At 42.6% G+C, this 12250-nt stretch overlaps 1 protein-coding gene across 3 annotated transcripts in view; it reads left to right on the top strand.

The window, feature by feature from the left end:
• Positions 1-12250, top strand: part of aimp1a (aminoacyl tRNA synthetase complex interacting multifunctional protein 1a) — a 65768-nt gene that overhangs the window by 125 nt on the left and 53393 nt on the right. The window contains exon 1 of one of the 3 annotated variants that reach the window (XM_060851477.1): positions 26-87. The exons of 1 other annotated variant lie outside the window; for it this stretch is intronic. In XM_060851477.1, the coding sequence (XP_060707460.1) occupies positions 86-87 (2 nt within the window). In that variant the 5' untranslated portion in view covers positions 26-85. Of the gene's footprint in view, positions 1-25; positions 88-4195; positions 4370-12250 lie in introns of those variants that run through there. One more of the 3 variants, XM_060851478.1, reaches the window with a different exon arrangement.

The following is a 12250-nucleotide window of genomic DNA, read 5'->3' as shown; positions in this document are numbered from 1 at the left end:
TGTAAATGTCAGGCTTCAGACAGGCAGCTGTAAGGCGGCACGCGGAGGCTGTCAGAGCCCCTGGCGTGCGGACGGTTGGAATTTGATGTGAGTAACGCCCCTCCCCCACAGAACCCCCTCCCCCTCCCCCACAGAACCCCTTCCCCTCCCCCTCCCCCACAGAACCCCCTCCCCTCCCCCTCCCCCACAGAACCCCCCTCCCCCACAGACCCCCCTCCCCCTCCCCCACAGACCCCCCTCCCCCTCCCCCACAGAACCCCTTCCCCTCCCCCTCCCCCACAGAACCCCCCTCCCCCACAGACCCCTCCCTCCCCACACCCCTCCCAGCCATCACTCCCCACCCCCACAATCCCCCCACCCACCAATCCCCACCCCCTTACTCCAGCACCCCCACAACCTACCCCGCAGCACACCAATCCCCACAACCCCCCCCAGCCACCAATCCCCACAACCTACCCCGCAGCACACCAATCCCCACAACCCCCCCCCAGCCACCAATCCCCACAACCCCCCCCCAGCCACCAATCCCCACAACCCCCCCAGCCACCAATCCCCACAAACCCCCCCAGCCACCAATCCCCACAAACCCCCCCAGCCACCAATCCCCACAACCCCCCCCAGCCACCAATCCCCACAAACCCCCCCAGCACATCAATCCCCACCCCCACCCCCACAACCCCCCTAGCCATCAATCTCTACCCGAGCACCCCCGCCAGCACACCAGTCCCCCACATCCCCACCCAACATCCCGACCCCCACTATACCACAGCATATCAATTCCCCACACACCATCCCCATCCTGCCACAACCCCCAGCACACCACCCCCCCAGCACCCCCACAACTCTGCCCCATCCTCAGTACTCCACAACCCCCAGCACCTTGCAACCCCTGTGCCATCACCCCAGCATCCTCACAAACCCTGCCTCCATCCCCCCAAGCACACTCATAATCCCTACCTCCAGCACCCTCACAACCCCCACCCCCTAACCCCAACCTTGGCACAACCCCTCTTGCCCCCCCCATCAATGCTGCCACCACCCCACATCCCCCAATGGCACCCTCTCCACCCCACCCTCCTTAACCCACATTCCAGTCCATTTTACTCCCCTCCTTACCCCATACCCCATGTCGATCTTGCCTCCTCCTTACTGTACTGCACTTGTTGATCCTGCACTGTCCTTCCACCACCATTCCATTGATTATGACCCCTCCCAAACTCTCCCCCTCCTACCGCTCTGTCAATCTTGCACTCTCTCCCCACCACTCTTCCCACAAGCCCCATTAATCTTTAACCCTCCCCTCCATTTGTCAACCCTCTTTCACCCCCATCTAGCGATTCTCCTGCTCCTCGGATGCTGCCTGACCTGCTGTGCTTTTCCTGCACCACATACACGTCCCTTTTCCCCCAGTCAATCTCATGTTGCCCCAAACCCAGCATCCATCTCATCCCAATTTCAGTCCTTCTCACAACTCCTTCCCCACTTCTCACAGATCTATCTCCCCCACTCCATTTTGGTTTGGTATTAAGAGAAATGCTTGAAGGGTTAAAGTGTAACAGGGGAAGTTAGCAGTTGGATAGCAATTGGTCATATTTTGGTTTTGCTTACAGGGAGAACACGGACAGGAGGGCATGAATTTTCATTGGAGAGTTATGGACAATGATAGTTCAACATCTTATACAGAAAAAAAAACATGTTTATATTGCACCCAAGCTCCCACATAAAACATGAGTTAAGGGCGTCAGTAGATTTTTCTCTTAAAGTTTATTCAGTGAGAGAGGGTCACTGATAATGGTGTGGGAACTTTCTGATGAACTTGAAATGCTGCCAGGGTAAACATGCATTGTCATCTTCTTTTGGTTTCAAGTTAATCAGATGATTTAAGTCATCCTGAAAGTTTCTTTTCAAGATGAGGGAAGTGCAAAGTGTGTTTAGGATCACTGTTAAAATGCTATAGTTTCATTTGTTAGAATCACAGAATTGTTATGGTGCAGAAGGGAATTATTTGGCCTGTCAAATCCGTACCAGCTCTCCAAATGAACATCTCATTTAGTGGCATTATCTTTCTCCAGAACCTGTACATTGTTGCTTTTGGTCAGAGTATTGAGAATCGGAGTTGGGAGGTCATGTTTCGACTGTACAGGACATTGGTTCGGCCACTGTTGGCATATTGCATACAGTTCTGGTCTCCTTCCTATCGGAAAGTTGTCGTGAAACTTGAAAGGTTCAGAAAAGATTTACAAAAATGTTGCCAGGGTTGGAGGATTTGAGCTATAGGGAGAGGCTGAACAGGCTGGGGCTGTTTTCCCTGGAGTGTCAGAGGCTGAGGGGTGACCTTATAGAGGTTTACAAAATCCACGAGGAGCATGGATAGGATAAATAGACAAAGCCTTTTTCCCTGGGGTGGGGGAATCCAGAACTGGAGGGCACAAGTTTAGGGTGAGAGGGGAACGATACAAAAGAGACCTAAGGAGCAATTTTTTCACGCAGAGGGTGATATGTGTATGGAATGAGCTGCCAGAGGAAGTGGTGGAGGCTGATACAATTGCAATATTTAAAAGGCATCTGGATGGGTAAATGAATAGGAAGGGTTTGGAGGGATATGGACCAGGTGCTGGCAGGTGGGACTAGACTGGGTTGGGATATCTGGTCGGAATGGATGGGTAGGACCAAAGGGTCTGTTTCCGTGCTGTATATTTCTATGACTCTATGACGAAATAATCATTTGAATGCCTCAATTGAACCGACCTCCACCAGACTGTTAGGCAGTCCACTGTGGGCAGCACGGTAGCTCAGTGGTTAGCACCGCTGCCTCACACAGCATCAGGGTCCCAGGTTTGATGCCAGCCTCAGGCAACTGTCTGTGTGGAGTTTGCACATTCTCCCGTGTCTGCTTGGGTTTCCTCCCACAGTCCAAAGATGTGCATGTCGGGTGAATTGGCCATGCTAAATTGCCCATAGTGATAGGTGCATTAGACAGAGGGAAATGGGTCAGGGTGGGTTACTCTTCGGAGTGTCATTGTGGACTGGTTGGGCCGAAGGGCCTGTTTCCACACTATAGGGAATCTAATCTAATCTAATCTAATTCCAGACCCTAATCACTTTACATGAAAGTACTTTTACTCAGTCACTTTTGCTTTTTTCATAAATGACTTTAAATCTGTGCCCTTTTGATTTTGACCCTTTCATGAGTGGAACCATTTTCTCCCTGTTAACTCTATCTGGATTTCTCATGCTACTGAATGTTTCAATCAGCTGTGAGTGCACAGCTCAAATAGAGTGAACAGTGAGAAAGTGGTTCCATTCAAAGGGTCAAGATCAAAACGGCACAGACTTAAAGCAATTTATGAAAGGAGCAAAAGAGATTGAGTAAAAGTACATTCCTGCAAAGTGATTAGGGTCTAGAGTGGACTGCCTGACTGTATGGTAGAGGTAGGTTCAATTGAGGCATTCAAATGATTATTTGAAAAGCAACAATGTACAGATTCTGGAGACAGGAGAATGTCATTAAATAAGACGCTCGTTTGGAGAGCTGGTGTGGTATGATAGGCCAAATAATTCCCTTCTGCACTGTAACAATTCTGTGATGCTAACAGTTGAAACCATAACATTTTAACACTGATCCTAAACAAAATGCTGATGCAAGTGTGACTTGAACCCAGGCTTTTGGCCCAAGGTAGTGACACCATCACTGTGATCAGCGGTCACTACCATTAGGCTATTGCCTCTCCCTAAATGACTGAGCAGATTGATTAAAATAATTACCAGTATGAATCATAGGTTAAAATAAGTAAAAAGCAAATTTAGTACTGAAATTGAGGAATTCATTCATAGACTGGATTTTTGCATAGAATAGAAAGAGATGAAAGCTCTAATTGTTTAAGGTGCAATTGGATGGAGCAGTGTGGGATATTTTCTGGATTTCATGAACTAACGTGCTGGTGGCTTCCCTTGTTATAATTATCTTCTGAAGAAAGTTTCAGTGCTTTACAGTGAGTAGAGTGACAAAATGCATAGAAAGACTTCTGAAACATCCTTCACCAATGGAACATGTAATTATTCAGCCAATATCTGAGTGTAGGCCAATATGACTGGTACCATGTTAGGAATGCAGTTTCAGATAACATGAAACTATTTATAGATGTGCACATGTTGCTATCTTATTGGAGTTGTCTTGCTTGTGGAAGTTAGAAAACTCTCCCTTAAATTTTGGTTGGAGGAATGATTCTGTAGTTGGTTCACTACTAGAGTAGGTTTTTTTCGCTGGGAACTGATTGAACGGTGTTTTGTTGTGACACAACAAACTGATTTAAAAGACCAAAGTACAAGTCTCCAATCAACTAAATCCCTGGAACTGTTACCGTATTAGGTAATTTGTTGTGCTTATTTGTGATGTTGTACCTTTGCTGCAGAACATCTGATCATTGGTCACAAATTTTTTGAAGAATGTTAAAGCTTGTTTTCTTGAGTAATGTGGAGGTCATTGTTATGGATAAAATCTATAATGTACAAACTTGGATAATTGAAAATTATTTAATGTTAGTGTTGAAATTCAAAAGAAGAAAATTAAATTGTATTTTGTGTATTAAATCCTGAGTTCACTCTTTACAGTGTACTTTAAAAAAAAATCTTAACAGCTATAATATTTATTGGTCATAATACTATCTATGGATTGAACTCTCATGGTATGTATATGGTTGCACATACTCATGTAACAGGAATAATTTAGTAATGTTTTTGCAGATGCATTTATTATGTACATTCAATAATTTGGAATACCATTATTGTTTGATCAGGAATACATTGTATTTTGTTGGATAGCAGTAATTGGTCTTTATCTTCTGAATAGGAATGATATTTTAACGTTTCATTTCAGATGCAATGTTGTGCTCACTACAAGCGAAAGAATAAAATGCAAACAGATTTCTTTTTATTTGTCAGGTATTTTGAGATTCTTGAGAATGTGATTCAATGTAAGAATAATGTCTCCAGTCATGTGTAGGAAATAGATTCAATATAAGGAAGTAATTAAAATACTTTAGATTTATCCAATTTTACATGATCAGAGAAGACTAGGATTATGTTTATGAAGAGAGTGTGTTTGCATTATATTTTGTTTATGAAAGAAATAAGTGCTGGCTTCAGTAAAGTTTTGCTGTAAAAAGGAATCTTAAGACCATTAGTCAATGTGGTATTTATTGTAAGGGTTGGCAAAAATTAAAGAGACAGTGTGCTTGTGTTTGCCTGTTGAACAGATCCAGCATCTGTGCAGAGACGCCAGAAATCTTGAAGTCAAACAATTGTGTACCATTATATACACATGGTACAACTCAATACTTGGTGCCATGCTATTTGCGTTTTCTGTTCTGTTTGAAAACCAAAAGCTAAGTCTCAGAAAATAAGAATATTATATATTCCAGAATTGTACTGAGTCGCAATGTTTTTAGTAAAGTTCACTTGAAGATTCTAAAATTTAGTCTCAGAATTTAACTGTCTTACTTTCAGTTATAATCTTGACACATTCCACCTCCAAACAAAACAAAATTGCTATTAATACAATGAAGTTAGCTCAATCCTTTTCCAGATTTGATTCTTGTTCTGTGCAGAGTTAGTTGATGTCAGCTGCAGGGTGGAAGTGGCATTAGAATTAGCTTCAGTCCATGAGATGGAATGGGAGAAACTGCTTGGCTTGCTGCTTCTGATCACTATCGATTAGTGGTATTCAGTGAAAATATAATTGAATTCAATTATGAAGCCCTCAGTATTAAAATAGTAATGATGTGGAGATGCTGGTGTTGGACTGGGGTGGACAAAGTTCAAAATCGACAGCACCAGCTTATGGTCCAATAGGTTTATTTGGAGTACCTGGTGTTGTAGGATGTTTAACTCAAAATAGTAAGATATTGCAAGATTACTAAATGTTGTATCCCAGCGGGCAAATGTCATTTATAACGAGCACAGAGGAATGTAAACCAGTGGCTAAAAGTTGCAAAGGAGAGATAATGAAAATTGTTTTCCTTACTGAAAATTAATGTATTATAATTTAAATCCTCCAACAGTCTGATCATTTGAGCATCTCATTTACTTTTACTTTGTGCTCATGTCTCTTAAATCTATAAAACCACCCAAAATTTTAAGGTACTTTTACAAGACTTATGAATTCTTAAACTGGTGGCTTCCAAAATATGAGTCTCAAATAGTCAGTTGCGTGATGACTTTTTTAAGCAGTCGATCAAAAGGTCAGCTTTATTTAAACCACAGTCAATGCAGCTTGCACCAGTTGTCTTGGGAGAAGGGCATCAGATTGGTCAAATAGCAGTGCTGTCCTCGAGTAACATCACTAGTACATTATATAACTGGCCAAACTGACCCTATCAGTCAGGATGTGCGTTCAATAGGGTGACTCAAAAAATCCAGTTGCATGACTTGAAAGAAACTTATATTTATTTAAATGCTTTGCCATACACTTGATGTAAAATTACTTCATAGTTAACTAATGAAATATGATTTGGAAATGCTGGTGTTGGACAGGGGTGTACAAAATTAAAAATTACACAACACCAGGTTATAGTCCAACAGGTTTACTTGGAAGCACTAGCTGCGCCTTCATTAGGTATACTCCACAGCCATCTGATGAAGGAGCAGCACTCCAAAAGCTAGTGCTTCCATTTAAACCTGTTGGACGATAATCTGGTGCTGTCCGATATTTAATGAAATATGGAGTGTTTTTAACTTATTAAAATGCAGCAATCATTTTGGGCACAGGGAACTCCTGCAGATTACAATGTGCTAAATAATCGGTTAGACTGTTCCAGTGATTATTATTGAGAGATAACATTATCCAAGGAAATGCTGAGAACTAACACAGGCCCATCCAGATAGCATTACACGATCTCTTATACCTGTTAGAGTAAAGGGGACCTAGTTAATTGGGATGGATGACTAGTTTGTGATTCAGAGTGATACCTGCAGCATTAGTTCAAGTCCTATATCAGCTGAGAGTCTCTTGGAGGACTCTCCTTCTCAACCTCAACCCTCACCCACCTACGGCATGGTGACCGTCCGGGTTAAACCATCACCAGTCATATTTACATATGGTATGGTAAGGCTGTGGTGACTTTACCTTTTGATCTTTCATCTGAAAGAGGGCCCATCCAACAATTTCCCTGTTGCTAAATACTATGCTGCAATTTCAGCACTGGATCATTTGCTTGAATCTCGAGTGTTATTCTTGAGTCCATGAGCTCTCTAACTACTTGGTTTTTTTTGAGAAAATAATCAAGACGTTTGAGGTCGGAGCAATCAATGTTATTTGTTCAGACTTTTACTAAAGCCTTTGACAAGGTTCTGCATGGTAAACTAATAAATACAGTCAGATCACATGGGTTTCTGGGTGAGCTTGCCGCTTGGATATAAAATTGGCTTAGTAGCAGGAGACAGAGTGGTGGTGGAGAGTTGTTTGTCAAACTGGAGGGCTGTTCTCAGTGGTGTCCCTCCGAGATTGGTGCTAGGTACACTTTTTGTTTGTCATTTATACAAATGACTTAGCTGAGACTATAGAAGGCATGGTTAATAAGTTTGTCACTGACATCAAAATTGGTGGTTTAGCGGACAGTGAAGAAGAAAACTTGCCATCAGGATACATGAACACCAACAGGTCACCAAAAGACATGACCCACTGTCACTAGTTTCCATATGTAGAGACAAAGAAAGGCACCACTTTGACTGGGACAACACGTGCATCCTAAGACAGGCAAAACAAAGACATGCATGAGAATTCTGAGAGGCATGGCATTACAATCAGAATTCCATCAATAAACACATCAACTTATATCCTAACTACCTTCACATGAAAAATAGAACTGGAAATGACATTAGCCATCTTAAGCAACCAAGACAGATAAATAGAGAGGCGGGACATACCACCAGTGCTTCACCGGAGACTCTCACTGATGATGTTATCTAGTATGGTGACGAAACATCGAAAACATCTTCCAGTTCAGCGAGCTAACTTGCATACTTATCATCAGCCTGAGCTACAAATCTTCTCAAAAATCGTTAGTGAAAAAGGATGTCTAGGATGAGTGATCTTGATCAGTTGAGTCAATGCACTGAGGAATGGCAGATGGAGTTTAATTTGGATAAATATGAGCATTCTGGTAAAGCAAATAAGGGCAGAACTTATTCTATGAAAAATAGACCCTTCAGTAGTGCTGGAACAGAGAGACTGAGGGGTTCATGTACATAATTCTTTTGAAGATTGCATCACATGAAGACATCGTGGTTAAGAAGGCACCTCACACACTTGCCTTCATTGCTCAGACCTTCATACATAGGAGTTGGGATGTCATGTTGAGGTTGTATCGGATGTTGGCGAGGCCTCTTCTGGAGTACTGAGTCCAGTTGTGGTCACCCTGTTATAGGAAGGATGTTATTAAGCTAGAGAGGGCTCAGAAAAGATTTACCAGGTTGTTGCAGGGAATGGAAGGTTTGAGTTGTAAGGAGAGGTTGGATAGGTCAGCACTGTTTTCACTGGACTGCAGCTGGTTGAGGGCTGGCCTTATTGAGGTTTATAAAATCACGAGAGGTATAGATTGGGTGAATAGCAAGTGTCTTTTCCAAAGGGTCGGGATTTCCAGACTTGTGGGCATATTTTGAAGGCGAAAGGAGAATGCTTTAAAAATGACAGGGGCAATTATATTTTTACACTGAGTTGTTCGTATGCGGAATGAACTGCCAGAGAAAGTGGTGGATGTAGGGACAGTTACAACGTTTAAAAGACATTTGGATAAGTACGTGAATAAGAAATGGCAAGTGGAAGTAGTTTGGGATTATGGTTGGCATAGACTGGTTGGACTAATTATGGTTGGCATAGACTGGTTGGACTAAAATATCCATTTCCGTGCTGTATGACTGAGTGTTACAATAGAGTTAAGGTTGATTTTAAAAAGAAAACTGTAAATGGAAGAAGAGTGGCACAGTTCTGCTCTTCTACAAGACAGCCGATAGCAAATTAGCAACACGATTCTCAAGCTATGGAATTTCAGTCTGCCATTTAAAGTTGTGGGTGGTCAAAACTAGGGGGAGGCAAAAATAGCAAAAAAAACCCATTAACCAGAAGTACTGATTATCATGTACGTCTAGATTGAATGAGGTCAGAAAAGAATGTCTGAGTGATAAGTTTCACAGTGGCATGAGAATTTTTAAAAAGAATTTTTATACTGAAAAACCAGAAGAAATGTATTAATAAGTATTTGAAAATCCTTGACTTGTGCACAACTGTAGTTTTTCCCTCAAAATATGTCAAACAATAAATCAATGTGATTAGTACAATTTAAAAATAACTTTTTTTATATAAAACAAATGACTCTATAACTTGATACCTTCCAAAGTTTTATCTAAATTAATGAAAAGTATACTTTAAATTTAAAATCCTTATTTTTAAGAAGTGGATCAAAATTGGAGGTTTCCTCAATGATCTTTCCACATAAGAACATCAGAGCTCCGAGCAGGAGTAGGCAATCTGCCCTTTAGAGCCTGCTCCGCCATTCAATAATATCATGGTTGATCTTTTCATGGCCTCAGCTCCACTTACCAGCCCTTTCACCATAACCCTTAATTCCTTTCCTGTTCAAAAAATTATTTATCTTAGCTTTAAACACATTTACTGAGGAAGCCTCAACCACTTCACTGGACAGGGAATTTCATAGATTCACAACCTTCTGGGTGAAGAAATTCCCTCTCAATTCAGTCTTGAATCTGCTGCCTCTAATCTTGAGGCTATGTCCTCTTGACCTAGTTTCACCCACTAGTGGAAACCTCCTCTCTACTTCTATCTTGTCTATCTCTTCATAATTTTACATTTTTCCAGAAGATCTGCCCCCCCCCCACTCCCCAACCATAGTTATAAATTCCAATGAATATAATCCCAGTCTACTCAGTTTCTCCTCATAAATCAACCCCCTCAACTCCGGAATCAACCCAGTGAACCTCCTCTGCACCCTCTCTAGTGCCAGTACACCCTTTCGCAAATAAGGTGACCAAAACTGCATGCAGTACTCCAGATGTGCCCTCACCAGCACCCTGTACAGCAGCAACATAACCTCTCTGCTTTTAAACTCAATCCCTTTAGCAATGAAGGACAAAATTCCATTTGCCTTCTTAATTACCTGTTGCACCTGCAGACCAACCTTCTGTGATTCATGCGCAAGGACACCCAGGTCCCTCTGCACAGGAGCATGCTGCAATTTCTCACCGTTTGAGTAATAGTCCTGTTTACTGTTGTTCCTACCGAAGTGGGTGACGTCATGCTTCTGACATTATACTTATCTTCCAGATCTTTGCCACCCACTTAAACTATGTCCCTTTGCAATGTTTTACAATCCTATCATACTTTGCTCTGCCACTCATCTTAGTGTCATCTGCAAACTTTGACACACCACAAGTGGCTCCCAACTCCAAATCATAAATGTAAATTGTGAATAATTGCAGTCCCAATGCTAATCCCAAAGGCAATACACTAGTCACTGATCACCAACCAGAATAGCACGCATTTATTCCCACTCTTTGCTTCCTATTGTCATAGAGTCATAGAGATATACAGCATGGAAACAGATCCTTTGGTCCAACCCGTCCATGCCGACCAGATATCCCAACCCAATCTAGTCCTACCTGCCAGCACCTTGCACATTTCCAAATGCCCCTTAAGTGTTGCAATTGTACCAGCCTCCACCACATTCTCTGGCAGCTCACTCCATACACGTACCATCTTCTGCGTGAAAACGTTGCCCCTTAGGTCTCTTTTATATCTATCCCCTCTCACCCTAAACCTATGCCCTCTAATTCTGGACTCCCTGATCCCAGGGAAATGACTTTGTCTATTTATCCCATCCATGCCCCTCATAATTTTGTAAACCTCTATAAAGTCACCCTCAGCCTCCGATGCTCCAGGGAAAACAGCCCCAGCCTGTTCAGCCTCTCCCTGTAGCTCAGATCCTCCAACCCTGGCAACATCCTTGTCAATCCTTTCTGAACTCTTTCAAGTTTCACAACATCTTTCCGATAGGAAGGAGACCAGAATTGCATGCAATATTCCAACAGTGGCCTGACCAATGTCCAGTATAGCTGCAACATGACCTCCCAACTCGGGTACTCAATACTCTGACCAATAAAGAAAAGCATACCAAACGCCTTCTTCACTATTCTATCTACCTGCGACTCCACTTTCAAGGAGCTATGAACCTGCACTCCAAGGTCTCTTTGTTCAGCAACACTCCCCAGGACCTTACCATTAAATGTATAAGTCCTGCTAAGATTTGCTTTCCCAAAATGCATCACCTCACATTTACCTGAATTAAACTCCATCTGCCACTTCTCAGCCCGTTGGCCCATCTGGTCCAGATCCTGTTGTAATCTGAGGTAACCCTCTTCGCTGTCCATTTCACCTCCAATTTTGGTGTCATCTGCAAACTTACTAACAGTACCTCTTATGCTCGCATCCAAATCATTTATGTAAATGACAAAAAGTAGAGGGCCCAGCACCGATCCTTGTGGCACTCCACTGGTCACAGGCCTCCAGTCTGAAAAACAACCCTCCACCACCACCCTCTGTCTTCTTCCTTTGAGCCAGTTCTGTATCCAAATGGATACAGTTCTCCCTGTATTCCATGAGGTCTAACCTTGCTAATCAGTCTCCCATGGGGAACCTTGTCGAACGCCTTACTGAAGTCCATATAGATCACATCTACTGCTCTGCCCTCATCAATCTTCTTTGTTACTTCTTCAAAAAACTCAATCAAGTTTGTGAGACACGATTTCCCTCGCACAAAGCTATCCATGCTAATACATTGCCTGTAATGCCAAGCATCATTATTTTCTGCAACAGCCTTTTGAATGGCACCTTGTTGAATGCATTTTGGAAACCTAGATACTGAATCCCCGTTATCCACTATGTTTGTAATGTCTTTATGGAATTCCGGTAGATTAGTCCAGCGTGACCTGCCCTTCATGAACCCATGGTGTGTCTGCCCAACGGGACAATTTATATCTAGATGCCTTGCTATTTCTTCCTTGATAATAAGCTCAAACATTTTCCCCATCACCGAAGTTAAGATAGCTGGTCTACAATTCACCACCTAATGTCTACTGCCCTTTTTAAATTGTGTCATCACATTTGCTGTTTTCGAATCTGTTGGAACTGCCCCAAAGTCCAGTGAATTTTGGAAAATTACCACGAGTACATTTGCTATTT

The sequence above is a fragment of the Hemiscyllium ocellatum genome, chromosome 36, assembly GCF_020745735.1.
Source record: "Hemiscyllium ocellatum isolate sHemOce1 chromosome 36, sHemOce1.pat.X.cur, whole genome shotgun sequence".
NCBI classification, from domain to species: domain Eukaryota; kingdom Metazoa; phylum Chordata; class Chondrichthyes; order Orectolobiformes; family Hemiscylliidae; genus Hemiscyllium; species Hemiscyllium ocellatum.
This window is presented reverse-complemented; position numbering and strand designations above follow the sequence as displayed.